Source organism: Rhinatrema bivittatum, chromosome 18 (genome assembly GCF_901001135.1).
Source record: "Rhinatrema bivittatum chromosome 18, aRhiBiv1.1, whole genome shotgun sequence".
In the NCBI taxonomy this organism is placed as follows: domain Eukaryota; kingdom Metazoa; phylum Chordata; class Amphibia; order Gymnophiona; family Rhinatrematidae; genus Rhinatrema; species Rhinatrema bivittatum.
In genome coordinates this window covers 773,320-791,124 of record NC_042632.1, presented here as the reverse complement: position 1 = coordinate 791,124, position 17,805 = coordinate 773,320, and the positions used below count along the sequence as shown (strand labels likewise).

Sequence of the window (17,805 nt, the reverse complement as noted above, 5' to 3'; positions counted from 1 at the left end):
AACACCAATATTTAAAAAGGGCTCCAGGGGCGATCCGAGAAACTAGACTCCTGAGCCTGACTTCAGTGCTGGGAAAAATAGTGGAAACTATTCTAAAGTCCAAAATCACAGAGCATATAGAAAGACATGGTTTAATGAAACACGTTCTTGCCTCACAAATCTTCTTCAATTTTTGAAGGGGTTAATAAACGTGGATAAAGGTGAACCAGTAGATGTAGTGTATTTGGATTTTCAGAAGGCATTTGACAAAGTCCCTCATGAGAGGGACTTTGGGATAGGAGGCAATGTCCTTTCCTGGATTATAAACTGGTTAAAAGACAGGAAACAGGATTAAATGGCCCATTTTTTCAATGCAAAAGGGTAAACAGTGGAATGCCTCAGGGATCTGTACTTGGACCGGGGCTTTTCAATATATATATAAATGATCTGGAAAGGAATATGACGAGTGAGGTTATCAAATTTGCAGATACAAAATTATTCAGAGTAGTTAAATCACAAGCGGATTGTGATTCATGGCAGGAGGATCTTGCGAGACTGGAAGATTGGGTATCCAAATGTAGATGAAATTTAATATGGACAAGTGTAGGGTGTTGCATATAGGAAAAAATAACGCTTGCTGTAGTTATACGATGTTAGGTTCTATATTAGGAGCTACCACCCTGGAAAAAGATCTAGGATAATACTTTGAAATTGTCGGCTCATGTGCTTCAGCAATCAAAAAAGCAAATAGAATTATTAAGAAGGGAATGGTTAACAAATGGAAAATATCATAGTGCCTCTGTATCACTCTATGATGAGACCTCACCTTGAATACTGTGTACAATTCTGGTTGCCGCATCTCAAAAAAATATAGTTGCAATGGAGAAGGTACAGAGAAGGGCGACCAAAATGATAAAGGGGATGGAACAACTCCCCTATGAAGAAAGGCTGAAGAGGTTAGGGCTGTTCACCTTGGAGAAGAGAAGGCTGAGGGGGGATACGATAGAGATCTTTAAAATAATGAGAGGTCTTGAACAAGTAGATGTGAATCAGTTATTTACACTTTCAGATAATTGAAGGACTAGGGGCACTCCATGAAGTTAGCAAGTAGCACATTTAAGACTAATCGGAGAAAATTATTTTTAATTCATAGTTAAACTCTGGAATTTGTTGCCTGAGGATGTGGTTAGTGCAGTTAGTGTAACTGGGTTTAAAAAAGGTTTGGATACGTTCTTGGAGTAGAAGTCCATTAACTGCTATTAATCAAGTTGACTTAGGTAATGGCCTCTGCTATTACTGGCTTCAGTAGCATGGGATCTTCTTAGTGTTTGGGTACTTGCCAAGTTCTTGTGACCTGTTTTGGCCTCTGTTGGAAGCAGGATGCTGAGCTTGATGGACCCTTGGACTGACCCAGCATGGCAATTTCTTATGTTCTTATGAAGATATGTTGCACAAAGAGGTAAGCCAATTCAGGGACAGGCAGTAAGCCAGGAAGTGGAACAAAGTGATCCACCACAACTCATATAGTGGCCATTTGAGAGAAGGTCAGTGATAAAGTCAGTGGCCAAGTGGGTGCAGGGTTTCTTGAAGGCTGGCAATTGCTGTAACAGCGCCCAAGGTTGAGCCTGAGAGCTCTATCGACTTGCTATCTACTGAAGATGTCTGAGAAGTCCACATACTGGGGTGGCAAGCTTGTTAAGCTAGACACCGTAGCCCAAGCTACAGTGACGATGGTCGATTATTGCAAATTGATGGTAGGGAAGGAGCCAAGCAGTTACTCCGGAATGGATTTTGTTTAAAATAAACATGTGGATAAAGTTGAACCGATAGATGTAGAATACTTGAATTTTCAGAACGCGTTTGAAAAGTCATGGGATAGGAGGCAATGTCCTTTTATGGATTGCAAACTGGTTAAAAGACAGGAAACAGAGAGTAAGATTAAATGGTCAGTTTTCTCAGTGGAAAAACATAAACAGTGGAGGGCCTCAGGGATCTGCACTTGAACCTGTGTTTTTAAATTATTTCTGAATGATCTGAAAAGGGTACAAGTGAAGTGATCAAATTTGCAGATGACACAAAATTATTCAGAGTAGTTAAATCACAAGTGGAATGTAATAAATTGCAGGAGGACCTTGTGATACTAGTAGATTGAGCCTCCAAATGGCAGATGAAATTTAATGTGGACAGGTGCAAGGTGTTGCATATAGGGAAAAATAACCTATGCTGTAATATTAGGTTCCATATTAGGAGCTACCACCCAGGAAAAAGATCTAGGTATCATAGTGGATAATACATTAAAATTGTCAGCTCAGTGTGCTGTGGCAATCAGAAAAGCAAACAGATATTAGGAATTACTAGGAACAGAATGGTGAATAAAATGGAGAATGTCATAATGCCTCTGTATTGCTCCATGGTAAGACTGCACCTTGAGTACTGTGTGCAATTCTGGTCGCCACATCTCAGAAAAGATATAATTGCACTGGAGAAGGTACAGAGAAGGGCATGGGGATGGAATGGCTCCCTTATGAGGAAAGGATTGGAAAAGAGATGGCTGAGGGGGGATTTGATAGAAATCTATAAGATCATAAAAGGACTTGAACGAGTAAATGCGAATCTGTTATCTACACTTTCAGATAATACAAGGACTAGGAGGCACTCCATGAAGTTAGCAAGTAACACAATTAAAACTAATCAGAGTAAATTCTTTTTCATTCATCGTACAATTAAGTTCTGGAATTTATTACTAGAGGATGTGGTTAAGGCAGTTAGTGCAGCTGGGTTTAAATAAGGTTTGGATAAGTTCCAGGAGGAGAAGTCCATAAACTGTGATTAACCAATTTGACTTAGGGAATAGCCACTTCTCATTACCGGCTTTAGTAGCATGGGATCTGTTTAATGTTTGGGTATTTGCCAGGTACTTCTAACCCGGATGGACCACTGTTGCAAGGATGCTGGGCTTCATGGACCCTGATTTGACCCAGAATGGCAACTTCTTATATTCTTAAGTAGGGCATTATTGGGCAATTTGCTGATGCGCTGGAGGTGGATTCTTGGGCTGAGGTGGGGTTGACGCAACTCGCAGGCAAGGGCCTACGGATCCCCACCGCCAGCAGGTGGAGTGGGCTGAAGCTAGAGGCCACTGGAGTTTCACCTATACCAGCCCAAGTTCCTCTGGGGTTGAGCCTTTGGGTGCCGGGGCTGGCAGGACTTAGGCGGGCCTCGAGATAGGAGAACGAAGATGACTGTTTCAGCCCAGAGACAGCAGCCAGCAGGTCGCGTAAGTCTATCCGAGACGGGTTGCGGAACTGGAACCCAAGCACCGAGGAACAAGGAGTGACTGGATGTGCTTGAGCAAAGAAAGGCCAAAGCCTAGAGAGTCCACGTCCAAAGGATAGAGGCAGCGGCGTCACTGTCGAGCTCAGATGGAGGTTGGCAGCCAATGGAAGCTGTGGCAAACAACGTAGAACTCTGGACAAGAAAGAGTCTATATCAAGGTTATCCGTAGCAATAGTCAGGGCGCTGAGAAGACAGGCGTGGTCAGACGTAGCAGTGGTCAAGGCACGGAAAAGGCAGGTGTGGTCAGACATAGCAGTGGTCAGTGCAAGAAGAAGACAGGCGTGGTATGACGAAGCAGTAGTCAAAGCACAGAGAAGACAAGCGTGGTCAGGCGTAGCAATGGTCAAGGCAATGAGAAGGCAAGCGTGGTTAGGCAAAGCAATGGTCAGGCTTGGAGAAACAGACGAAGTCAAACATAGCAAAGATCAGCACCAGGAAGTCAATCAGAACACGAAGACAAAACAAACACAGGAACCAGGAACCAAAGACACAGGAACATGATCAGGAACACGGAGAGGCAACGAGCACTTGGAAACCAGGGACAGGCAAACCAAGGAGACCTGTTGCAAAGGCAACACTTAGGAGCGCTGCCCGAGCTTAAGTACGCTGATAGTGGTGATGTCAGCATCCAGGTCCTCGGGCAGGTTCCTGCCACGGGCCCTTTAAAAGTATCAGTTTTGCACGTGCGCGCGCTTAGGAGGGGGCGCGGCGCTGGCAGCGGCGTCTCTCTGTGGAGCAAGCGGAGAGGCCTGCTGAGAAGAAGAATCCTGGCTGGAGATTCTGGGCAGCACGGCAGGACCAGGGACACTGGCAGGGCCCAAGGTCGGAGCCGGCGGTCGACTGCCGCCAGTGACAGAGAACTGAGCGCTGAGGTCCGTCTAAGAAGGTGAAGCGTAACATTTGCAGTATGTTCCAGTGTATGACCAGCTGGTGAAGGCGGAACAGGGCCGTCTGATAACAACAGAATTGACTGCCTTAGGCAGCACACTGAAGCTGAGACATTCATTATGGAGAAGGCCTGTCTGCATTAAATGGGGAGCAGTGACCAATGTTATACAACCAGGCAGAGGATCTCCATAAACAGATGAGATGGTGCCGAACTAATGCCTCTTCAATAAAGTTTCTTCCTGCCCTGGTCAAGGAAAGCCTCTTTGTGGTCTCCCTGATGCTGATGCAGTCAGGAACCACTAATTGTGGAGAGTGAAGGACGACCTAGGTTTGCCTCTCCAACTAGCCCTCAGTTCAGCAGTTGGCGAAGTGCCCCTGACCGGTACAATATAGTCAGAGATTTAATTGTCTTCATCTATGCTTTTCCTCCTTGGTAATCTTGGAGCGACCCAGTTGCATAGGTTCCTGTGCTGGGGTGGTCTACACTGGATTAGACGAGGATGCCAAGAAATGCTGGAATTGAGGAGTCAGACAAATGGGCCAATGGGAAACTCTGTTTTCCTCTGTACCTTCCTGAAACCTAGGATCCACTCTGATGACTAGGTCAATCAAGCCTTCTAATGTAGACAGGATATCATGCTCTGAGGCCAGGATTCGGAACTGCACTGCATATTCACCTACAGAGCAAGTCCCTTGATGGCTCTTCAGAAGTTCAGTAGTGACAAATGTAGTACAGCCTGGTTCATCAAACACCTACCAAAGCTGCTTTAGGAATATATCTAAATTTTGAAGGTGCGGATCTTCTCGCTCCCACAGTGATGTAGCCCAAGCAAGTGCGGAGCCACAAAAGAGAGACAGCATGTATATTACCTTTGTACAATCAGAGCAGAAAAGAGTTGCCTGAAGCTCGAAATACATTTTATATTGGTTTATAAAGCTCCTGCACTCCTTGGGGGTCCCCAATGTATCGGGGAGGTGGAGTTGAGGCAAGGGTTGAGTAGGCCCAGCTGGAGGCTGGGTCACAGGAAGTGGAACCAGAGCTGATGATGATAGCGGGATTTGCACCGCATCCATCCATACTGCTAACCTTTCAAGTAGACTAGTCATTTGATTTAATATATCCTGTTGTTGCTGGATATGGCTTGGAGCACAGATGAGTCCACCAGGTCCATGGCCTCAGCAAACTTGTAAGAATAATTGATCCTTGTGCTGTAGTTTGGTTGACACAACTTAGTAGGTCCACGCTGACAGCTGGTGAACACTCCCTGGGCTGGAACAAGACTGAAGCTTCACTTATACCAGCCCCGTATCCTGCGTGTTGAGATTTTGGGCTCCAGGGGTTGGTAGGACTTAGGCAAGTGTCCCACCTGGCATATAGGATAAAAGTCTGGGGGTGGGCCAAGGTCAGGACAAGCATCTGTCAGAGAATAATCAGTAATGAAGCAGAGGTTGAGGTAGGCAGCAAGCAAGATGTAGGCAAAATCTGTAGCTAACTAAGGCCAGTGGCAGGCAGCAGGCAGTACAGTGGTCCAGGTCTGTAGCAGAGGTCAGACTGAAGACAGGATAAGCTGGAGAAACTGGACAAGGCAGGATGAGGTAAGGCAAGCCTGAGGAGATAAGGCAGAGTGCAAGAGTCAAGGCAAGCTGGACAAGGCAGAGGAACCAAGGCAGGATCAGGAACAATGGTGGCTTTTATATTATTTGAGATATATTTTGTTGTTTTTATTTTCGGATTGATTTATAACTTGCTTATTGCAATTCATGTTAAATTAAGTAAGAAATGAATTAAATTACCAAAATGTTTTCAAAATTCTCTTTCAGTCTCACATCTATATAGCATTACACAGTTTATGCAGCACAAAGGCAGTCCTTGCTCCATGGAGAATGTAGAGAAAACAGACAGACCAGAAAAAAACCAGTTTGGGAGAGGCAGGAATAAGATTTAAAGGTAGTTGTCCTGCCCTCGGGTTTGCTCTCCAGTGTGTATTGCAAGATAGTCATCTAATCCTTATCATTCCCAACTTTTAAAAGCAAGACTGGTGAGGCTTTCGGTACTTCCCTAGCTCTTCTTTTGAACTCATCAGTCCTTTCCATGTTCAGACTCCCTGTCCCACAGAGGATGATGTGCCACACAACAGTTTTATTAATGTAGGTATCTCATGGGTTAGAAAATGTTGAGAAACACTGACTTACAATTCTTTGTAAACCGGTTTGATTTGTATTTAATGCAGGAAGATCGGTATATAAAAAATAAATAAATAAATAAATAAATAAATAAATACATATATATCTTGTTTTCTGCAGTGTTCAATTAATTGTTCAATGCAAATTATACAAAAACATCCACAAATCATAAAAGGACAATATACAGGCATTCATTTCTGAGAAGTCTTTGATTTTCTCTATCAGCTTTGAGAAATGTACATCTCTGTGTCTTTTCAGCTTGGAGAAGAGACGACTGAGGGGGGATATGATAGAGGTGTGTAAAATCATGAGAGGTCTAGAACGGGTAGATGTGAATCGGTTATTTACTCTTTTGGATAGTAGAAAGACTAGGGGGCACTCCATGAAGTTAACATGGGGCACATTTAAAACTAATCAGAGAAAGTTCTTTTTTACTCAACGCACAATTAAACTCTGGAATTTGTTACCAGAGGATGTGGTCAGTGCAGTTAGTATAGCTGTGTTTAAAAAAGGATTGGATAGGTTCTTGGAGGAGAAGTCCATTACCTGCTATTAAGTTCACTTAGAGAATAGCCACTGCCATTAGCAATGGTTACATGGAATAGACTTAGTTTTTGGGTACTTGCCAGGTTCTTATGGCCTGAATTGGCCACTGTTGGAAACAGGATGCTGGGCTTGATGGACCCTTGGTCTGACCCAGTATGGCATTTTCTTATGTTCTTATGTTCTTTGAGGCCAATATTCAAACACTCCTAAAACGGATAACTTATCTGGATAAAGTTATATGTAAACCGGAGTGATTTATAGTCTCTATAAGAACCTCGGTATATAAAAATTAAAAAATAAATAAATAAATAAAGTTATCTGGATATGTTATAAGGGATATTCAGCGGGATAAACATCTTGCTGAATATCCCCAAATGAAGTTATCTGGGATGAGTACCTGGATGACTTTACCCTTAACTAGCTATAGTCAAAGGATATAGACAGATAAGTGCCAATGCTGTAAAAAAAAAAAATAAAAAAGCTGTGGTGCCAGCATCCTGGCTCATTTTCCCCCTCCTCTCCAATCTAGTAAAATAGATAAAGCCCCTGGTGGTTGAATCCCCCCCTTTCCATTCCTCAAAATGTCACCTAAACATAGCAGGCCTATAAGCCCGAACACCCACCCTCTCGCCTTCCTGAAATAGAATTTACACTTTAATCCACCTCAAACCCTCTTACCCCACCGTGGAACCCCCCATATCTCTAACAATGGCCAGGAGCTGAGAAGAAGTGACTAGCTCCCAGGATATCCCTCGTTGCTTTGAGTTATCCAGCTAAATGCCTTTGTATTGGCCTCTTTGTGTTTTGAGAAAAGGTATTTCTATTTCACTGCACTACATACAGAGTCTAGCTTCTTGAAGTTTCCAGTTTAGTTTTGCCTCTCTGATCCCATTTCCTCTGCTTTTCACCTTTCCTCTGCTCTCATCCTACTTTCTTTGTCTCTCCTTTCACTTCCTTTCAGTCTTTCCTGTCTCTTTCTCTCCTACCTGACTCATATCCCTTTCTCTTTCTCTCTTTCTCTTTTTCTTCTTTCTCTCTTCTCCCTGTTTATCTGCATTTTCTCTCACTCATCCTCAGACTTCCTCTCTCCTGTCTCATTGTATCTCACACTGTTCTCAACACCCACAGGGTTTCACATTAATGAGAAAGCATTACAGAAAGTTAGCTTTCTGCCCACCTGTGCTGCCATGCCCCCTACCCTTCCCTGCTTTATGTGCAGTATGCATGTTTTCATAGATTGCTGATTGTCTGATGCCTCACTGAACAGAAGTTAATGCACGACCAGGTCAGCATGAATCCTGCATGTGCTTAGTGTGGGTTTCGTAGCATATAAGTTCTCTTGAGTACTCTTACATTGCTGGGATGAGTATATGAAAGTGCTTCTATCCTTTACAGGAGCCTAGAACTTGATTCTGACCTCTCCGTGTCTCCATTGCACACCTTGTATCTCATAAAACTCTTTAAATTCAGAGTAGATAGGGGAAAAGTTCTTGGCATCACTCTGTCATGTCTCGTTCTTTAGAGCTGACCCAATTTTTGATTGTAAACTATTCAAATTGCAGCTGTCCAGGAAACATGAATTCATGAGTGACACCAACCTTTCCGAGCATGTGGCAACAGCACCCAAAGCGCTTCTTAAGCAGATGAGCCTGGCCAGTCGCTCCATGCCCACCATCTCAGGTAACTGCTGCTCTGCACTGTACGGGCTGCCAAGATCAAACTTAAATCTGCTGACAAGCAGGACAGAATTAACTATGAAACATGGGTGACATCATCCGAACGCACCAAATGGACCCTTCTCTCTTAGCCCATAGAGCAGAGGTCGCCAACTCCAATCCTCGAGAGTCACATACAGGCCAGGTTTTCAGATATCCAAAATGAATATGCAAGAGATAGCTTTCATGCACTGCCCCCATTGTATGTAAATATATCTCATGCATATTCATTATGGATATCCGAAAACCTGGCCTGTTTGTGGCTCTCAAGGACCAGAGTTGGCCATTCCTGCCATAGAACTTTTATTCTACTGAGAATGATTGGGAGTTTCCATGAGGGCGCTGCCTCATGATCCCCTATCAGTTGTTTTTTTTTTGTCCTAGGATTTTCTCTCTTAGTTTTTTCTAATTTGTAATTTCCTTCTAAGTTTGGCTTCTCAACACATAGTTGGTGTTGCCTCACTGCCTCAGCAGCTCCTCAACAGTACTTTTAAATGCTCCAAAACAAAAACAAAATGAAGAAAAGAAATCATGTTTGGCTCTAAGAAGGCCGTTCTCAGTGGCTATCATGGATGAAAGATGTCTATCATGGATGACCAGGACATCATTGAACCTTGAAGATGTACTAGGGCAGACTGAAAAACTAAAGATAACAAATCTCCTGGGCCAGAAGGTATACATTCCAGAGTGCTGAAAGAACTGAGAAATGAAATTGCGGATCTGCTATTAGAAATTAGAAAGCTATCATTAAGATCATCTGTGGTATCTGAAGACTGCAGGGTTACCAATAAAATGCCAATTTTTAAAAAGGGATCAAGGGGTGATCCAGAAAACTACAGACCAATGAATCAGACATCCATGCCAGGCAAAATGGTAGAAATTATCATAAAGAAAAAAATGTCTGAATATATGGATAGGCATAGTTTAATGGGACAAAACCAATATGGATTTAGGCAAGGGAAGTCTTGAATCTCCAATTTGCTAAATTTTTTGAAGGCATAAATAAATATATGGATAAAGGTGAGCCAGTTGATATAGTGTATCTGGATTTCCAGAAAGTATTTGACAAAGTCCTTCATGAGAGACTTCTTAGGAAATTAAAATGTCATGGGATAGGGGACAGTGTCCTATTATGCATTGCTAACTGGTTAAAAGAAAATAGAGAATAGGGCTAAATGATAAATTTTCCCAATGGAGAAAGATGAATAATGGAGTGCTCAGAGATTTGTTCTGGAACCACAGCTTTTTAATATATTTATAAATGCCTTGGAAATGTGAAGTAACCTCATAAGGTAAACATAAACCTGCATATCCTCTGAAAACTCAGTAAACAATATACATTGAATCAGAGGTCCTAGGCAATTTTAATGCCATACTAGTTTTTTTTTATTTTATACAATCTGTTTATACAATCCGTTTATAGCAATATTTTAAACAAGTGATCTATTATGCACATGGACCCCTCCCCCCTAAGCAGATGCAAAAAAGGGTTGCGGCCCTTCAAGATGGCATAGAGCTGAAAAATCATGTTTGAATCTCGTGCTAGTAAGGAGTACTGAAGCGGCGTTTAGTGTTACTAATGGCGCAATTCTTGAATGAAGGGAAGAACATTGTGAGGCGTTAAGTACAGGAACCAAGAGAGGAACCTAGACAGCCTGGAGTGAAGGCGTTAAGTATAGAAAATTTCAGAGGGATGCTGTTAATCTGATAATGAAATGATAACAACACGACACATTGGACCACTATTTGTGAATACATATATGCGTTAGGCTCTACAAATATTTATTTATTTATTCATTTTTATATACCAAAGTTTAGCTAGAGGCCTTCACTCCAGTTTACATTTGTAACAACAAAATACATGTGTAGAAACCATATTACAACATAACGGTAAACTGGCAGAATTAGGCATTATATAAGACGAGATAATATTTATCCCAACAAGTAGGATATAAAGGGAAATAACAGGTATAATAGTATAACGTAATATAATAATAGAGCGAGATAACTGGTGGTTTATCGATTAGGGTACTTATGGGATATGGTATTGTTCGGGACAGTGGATTTGCATGATATCGGATTAGCAGATTTTTTAGGGGTAGATTGGATTTATATCTGTATGGTTTAGATGACCGAAAAGGTATGTTTTGGAGATATGTGTGGAAGGTTTAATATCCGTAAGGTTATGGGGTGTTGATTGGCTCAGGTATATTAACCGATCTCGTCTTTGAAGGTTTGTCTGAATAGCTAGGTCTTAAGTTCTTTTTTAAAAGTTTTGATGTTGTTCTGTAATCTTAGATGATCCGGTAGTGAGTTCCAGAGGTGGGGGCCGGTGATGGAGATGGCTCTGTTTCTGACGGTAGTATGTTTGGCAGTTGAAATTGTTGGGATGACCAGTTTTAATTTGTTTGTTGTTCTTGTGTTGCGTTGAGAGACATGTGTCTGAATGATGTTATTTAAGCCTGTGTTTTCCATATTGTGAATTGTGCTGTGTATTATGGTTAGAGTTTTATATTCGACTCTCCTAATCACAGGTAATCAATTTAAGGATTGGGGTGATGTGGTCAGATCTTTTGTGTCCTGTGAGGATTCTGGCTGCAGTGTTCTGTAGTAGTTGGAGTGGTCGAATTGTAGATTTGGGTAATCCTATCAAAAGAGTTGCAATAGTCAAAGCTGGTGAATATGAGTGATTGAAGAATGGTTCTGAATTCGGGGTGGTACAGTAGGGGTTTTAGGTGTTTGAGTGGATCCATCAGGTCCAGAGGACGCATATAAAGAGCAGGTAGTAAAATACTGCACGGAGCGGCAGTAGCCACAGAGGCATTCACGGAGCGGGATGCCAGTGGCCAGTGGTAGGTGTCCACCTTCATGGAGCGGAAGGATGTAGGGCTGTCATCTCCCAATTAAATAAAAAACAAAAACAAAAAACAAAACAGGGATGGGATCCATCAGGCCTAGAGGACACATATAAAGAGCAGGTAGTAAAATACTGCACAGAGCGGCAGTAGCCACAGAGGCATTCACGGAGCGGGATGCCAGTGGCCAGTGGTAGGTGTCCATATAAAGAGCAGGTAGTAAAATACTGCACAGAGCGGCAGTAGCCACAGAGGCATTCACGGAGCGGGATGCCAGTGGCCAGTGGTAGGTGTCCACCTTCATGGAGCGGAAGGATGGAGGGCTGTCATCTCCCAATTAAATAAATAATAAAAAAACCCAGGGATGGGATCCATCAGTTCTAGAGGACGCATATAAAGAGCAGGTAGTAAAACACTGCATGGAGCGGCAGTAGCCACAGAGGCATTAACGGAGCGGGATGCCAGTGGCCGGTGGTAGGTGTCCACCTTCACAGAGTAGAAGGATGAAGGGCATCCATCTCCCAATTAAAAAAAGAAAAGAAAAAAAGAAAAAAAAAACAGGGATGGGTTCATGGGCTTATAGGTATTACCAATTATTAGGCTTTTCAATATTTGATGATAGTTAATGTGACTTTCAAGGCATTCTTCACTTTCGGTGCATGTCCGGCATGACTCCTTGCTTCAATGACAGGGGAAAAGAAAAACTGATACTTCACACATTTCCAGCATTGCCCTCTGCTTCATGGCAGAGAGCTATGCTGCCGCTTACCCAACTAATCAAACTTAATATTTCACTTGGAAGCAGCTCCAGCACTGCTCTCTACATTAATGGTGGGGGTGAAAAGGGAATTAGAACATAAGGTTACTAAGAGCCAAGAGAAACAGTTAAGTATGAGAACAAATGTGTGAAGCTTGCTGGGCAGACTGGATGGACCGGTTGGTCTTCTTCTGCCGTCATTTCTATGTTTCTATGTTTCTATGAGTATTACTAGCTTGTTGAAGGCTTATTTGATTTTCATTGCGATGTGTTTTTTGAGGTTCAACTCAGGGTCTAACCATATTCCAAGGTCTTTCACGTTGTCATTAAGTTTGATATGTGTATTGTCGATTTGTATTGTGTGTTTCATGTTGATTCCGGATTGTTTTTTCTCGAGTAGCATACACTTGGTTTTTTCCATGTTAAGACATAGCTTCAGGTAGTTTAGCATATTTCTTATTGTATCGAGGTATGTAGCTGCGGTTTTCAGTGCGTTTTCGATGGTGTTAGTTACGGGTATGATTACTTGGATGTCGTCAGTATACATGTAGTATGATATGTCGAGGCTTCTGAGAAGTTTGCAGAGGGGTGTTAGGTATATATTGAAAAAGGTGGCTGACAACGCTGATCCTTGGGGTACTCCAGTTTCAAGGGGTATGGGATCTGAGTAGAGGTTGTTAATATTTACTTTGAAGTATCTATTTTTAAGGAAGGATATGAACCACTCAAGAGTTTTGCCTGATAGTCCGATGTTGGCTAGACTGTGGATTAGGTTTTTGTGGTCAACCGTGTCAAATGCGGCGGAGAGGTCGAGTAGGATGAGGATGAATTTTTGGCCGTTGTCGAAACCTCTTATTATTGTATTAGATAAGTTGAGTAGTAAGGTTTCTGTGCTCTGGTTTTTTCTGAAGCCATGTTGGGTGGGGTGTAGGATGTTGTTGGTTTTGAGGTGTTCGTTGAGCTGTTTGGGTGCGGCTTTCTCAGTCATTTTGGCAAGGAGCGGCAAGTTTGAAATTGGTCGGTAATTGTTTAGATCGTCTGGACTGAGATGTTTTTTCTTTAGTATGGGTTTAATTGTTGCAACTTTTAGTTTATCGGGGAGATCTCCTTCCTCGAGTGATTTGTTTATAATTGCAGAGATGGGTGGGGCAATAATATGTGCAATTTCCTTTAGAGCTTGAATTGGTATTGTGTCGAGCTGGGTTTAAGTTTCTGAGAAGTTTTTCTGTCTCGATAGTTGAGATGGGTTCGAAGGTGGACCATGTTGGAGTGTTTTTGAGGGTAGGTAGTCCATCGGTGATTGTGGTTTTGATGTGGTTTCTTGTAATTTTGCAGATTTTGTTTTTGAAGAACAGAGCGAGATCTTGGCTAAGGTTTTTGGATTGGGGTATTGGGCAGTTGTTGCTTGATATCAGGTTATTAACTATTAGGGATGTGAATCGTTTTTCAACGATTAAAATTATCGTCCGATAATTTTAAAATCGTCTTAAATCGTTAAAGAACACAATACAATAGAAATTCTAATGATTTATCGTTAAAAAATCGTTAATCGGGTTAGTGCGCACTAACGGGAGTTAGTGCGCACTAACCATTGTTAGTGCGCACTAACAGAAAATGATACAAATTGACACTTTTCAGGTCAGTTAAGGAATGAATTTGTATTCCTATTGGCTGGCTGCCCTCTTATTTATTGATGTTACCAAGGTTCACACTGAGGTGATGGTTGGGGGGATGGGAAATGGAAACAGTTGGTAGCTTGACAAAAAAAGTAATGTGATCAGTCAATGTGACTAGAACTTGTGCCCTTGTGATCTTCCTGCACGCAGTGCCGTATCCCTGATACTGGGAGTGTTGTGATCTTCCTGCACGCAGTGCCCTATCCCTGATACCAGGGGTGTTGTGATCTTCCTGCACGCAGTGCCCTATCCCTAATACCAGGGGTGTTGTGATCTTCCTGCACACAGTGCCATATCCCTGATACTGGGAGTGTTGTGATCTTTCTGCACACAGTGCCCTATCCCTGATACTGGGAGTGTTGTGATCGCCCTGCACGCAGTGCCCTATCCCTGATACCGGGGGTGTTGTGATCTTCCTGCACACAGTGCCCTAACCCTGATACCGGGAGTGTTGTGATCTTCCTGCATGCAGTGCCGTATCCCTGCTCAGTGCAGGAAGATCACAACACTCCCGGTATCAGGGATAGGGCACTGCATGCAGGAAGATCACAACACTCCCGGTATCTTGGTTAGGGCACTGTATGCAGGAAGATCACAACACCCCCGGTATCAGGGTTAGGGCACTGTGTGCAGGAAGATCACAACACCCCCGGTATCAGGGATAGGGCACTGCGTGCAGGAAGATCACAACACCCCTGGTATCAGGGATAGGGCACTGTGTGCAGGAAGATCACAACACTCCCGGTATCAGGGATTAGGGCACTGCATGCAGGAAGATCACAACACTCCCAGTATCAGGGATTAGGGCACTGCATGCAGGAAGATCACAACACTCCCGGTATCAGGGCTAGGGTACAAGTTCTAGTCACATTGACTGATCACATTACTTTTTTTGTCAAGCTACCAACTGTTTCCATTTCCCATCCCCCATATATTGTCAGTGGGAACCTTGGTAACATGAATAAATAAGAGGGCAGTCAATAGGAATACATATTCATTCCTAAACTGACCTTAACTGACCTGAAAAGTGTCAAATTGTATCATTTTCTGTTAGTGCGCACTAACAATGGTTAGTGCACACTAACTCCCGGTTAGTGCGCACTAATCGGAAAAAACGATTTTTTAACTAAAAAAATCGTGCCAAACACGATTTTCTGCTGCCAGACTATTTTGATCGTTAAGACGATCGGGCACACGATTCACATCCCTATTAACTATGTTGAAGAGTGATTTAGCGTTGTTAGGGGAGTTCTTGATTTTTTTTGCTGTAGTAGTCTCGTTTGGTCTTATTAATCATTTTTTTATAAATCGCTAGTTGTGTTTCGTATCTTTCCAATGTTAGTGAGCATTTGTTTTTTCGCCATTCTTTTTCTTTTTTCCTTAGTGTGGATTTGGTGTTTCTCAGTTGGGGGTTGAACCAGGGGTTTGTTTTTTCTCTTTTGTTTTGTTCTTTCCGGGTTTATTTTGTTGGAAGTTTCCATTGTGAGTTGGTGCCAGGATTGGGTGGCACTGTTTATGTTGGATAGGTCTAAATTTGATAGGTGTTTTCCATTCTTGTTGAAGGATGTCCGGTTGAAAGGGAGGTCTGTAGATAAAGGAGTATGGTTTGGTTGTCTTGCTGGTGTTGGTGAAGTTTGCTTGAGATTTGCAGTGAAGGAGGTAGTGATCGGACCATGGGACTGGAGTGTAGGTTATTGATGTATTTGATATGAATTCATTGGTGAATATTAGGTCCAGGGTGTGACCTGCTTTGTGTGTTGGATTTGTCACCTATTGGGTGAGTTGTAGGGATGATAGCGCGTCAAGCAGGGTTTGGCAGGTTTGGGCATGCGGGGTGACGTCAGGGTGGAGGTTGAAATCTCCGAGAATGACTGTTGGTTTCTTCAGGCTGATGTTTGTTAAGAAGAATTTGAGGAGAGGGGATAGGTCGATGTCAAGCAGTTTGGGGGGCAGTATACAATGCAAATTTGGAGGTTTTCTGAGTCGAAGATGGTAGCTTCCTATTGTTTCGGAAGTGAGTGTAGGATTGGCTTCATTGCAAACTGCTTTTTTATTATTAATAGTAATCCGTCTCCTTTGCGGGATTTACGAGGGATTGAGAATAGGTCGTAATCTGTGTTTAATTGGTTTGTGATTATGTGATCTGTGTTTGAGCCATGTTTCAGTTATGGCTAAGAAGTCGGGGGGGGGGGGGGTTTCTTGTATAATATCTGAAATAAGCATGAATTTTTTGGTTAGTGATTGAGTGTTTATAAGGAAGAATGTAATGAAGATCATGTTTTAGTGATTTATCTAGTAGGATATTTATCAGATTTCGGTGTCTCTCATGAGGGATCATGTACGATGATATGGCCATCTTTGTATGGGATTTGGGATGGAGGAACTTTTTCTTTAGTGTCACTGGTTTGAAGAGTTGTTTTGCAATTATGGATTGAGTGGGAGATAGAGATTCTGGTGTAATGTGATGTTTGCAGCAGTATTTCAGAGAGAGAGGTTTGGGGTTGATCGGTTTAGATCAGAATTCTGGATTTTGCTTTCAGGGAGACGTGCTATGGGCGCGCCAAGGGGCATGCCCCTTTGTCATGCTCCTTAGGCGCGCGGCGCCAGAGGCATGCTCCCTTTCCTTTTATCCTGGTCCCTCGGCGCCGCCTACAGTGTGTCGGGGGGGGGGGGGGGGGCGGGATCAGCAGCGGATGGGCTTTCCTCCAGCTGGGCCGGGGGCTGGTTGCGGGTGAGGCCTGGTGTGGCGACGAGATGGACTGGGCCTGCTGTGGAGGTAGGTCCGGTCGGCGGGGTCTGGTCTCAGCGGGGAGTGCGGGTCGCTTCTCGGCCGACTGTGGGGGTGGCCGTAAATTAGGAAAATAAGGCAACAAACTGAGATTTGTTTGAAAATTTAAAAGATTGCTGTCCTTGAGGAAGCACTGAGAATCAGGGTGAAATGAGGCTCTCGTTGGTCAAAGACAACAGGATTATATGAGGACAGTACAATATAATATCTTGTGCTTAAAATGGATGACATGATTATATGAGAATAACATAATATAATATTAACAGCTTTAAGTATATTTGTTTTACCTAGAATATGATAAAAAAAACATTGTGTAAAAATAACAGTATATGTTTAAGAAAGATTGTGTCATTAATTAATTAAGGGTATATTGAGATAGTTATTACTGCACTTTTGCAAAAGAAATTTATAGTGTGAATTGGTTTTATGTGAGGGATGTGTGAAAGGTATGATTGTAATGATTGGAGGGTAAAGCATGATTGGTTTATATGAGACAACATTTTAGGTAATAGAATATAATTTGTATAGGTGACATAGGGTGGAGTGGTCCATGTGCATAATAGATCACTTGTTTAAAATATTGTTATAAACGGATTGTATAAACAGATTGTATAAAATAAAATAAAAAACTAGTATGGCATTAAAATTGCCTAGGACCTCTGATTCAATGTATATTGTAAATGTGAAGAACATGTGTGGTGATCAAATTATTCAAAGTTGTTAAATCACAAGAGGATTGTGAGAAATTGCAAGAGGACCTTGTAAAACTGGAAGACTAGGCATCCAAATGGCAAATGAAATTTCATCTGGACCAGTGCAAAGTGATGCACTTAAGGAAGAGTAACCCAAATGATAGCTACACAATGCAAAGTTCCACATTAGGAGTTACCATTCAGGGAAAGGATCTAGGCGTTATCATTGATAATATGTTGAAATCTTCGGCTCAGTGGGCAGCAGCAGCCAAGAAAGCGAATAGAATTCTAGGGATTATTGGGAAAGGAATAGACAAAGCAGAGAATTTCAAAATGCCTCTGTATTGCTCCATGGTGCAATGTCATCTTGTGAGTTGTATGCAGTTCTG

The 17,805-nt window shown here is 42.5% G+C and overlaps 1 protein-coding gene across 1 annotated transcript in view; it reads left to right on the top strand.

The window, feature by feature from the left end:
* The window catches only part of LOC115079628 (dedicator of cytokinesis protein 2-like), a 991,955-nt gene that overhangs the window by 934,890 nt on the left and 39,260 nt on the right, over window positions 1-17,805 (top strand). The window contains 1 exon segment of the mRNA XM_029583335.1: window positions 8,496-8,613. Within this exon segment, the coding sequence (XP_029439195.1) occupies window positions 8,496-8,613 (118 nt within the window).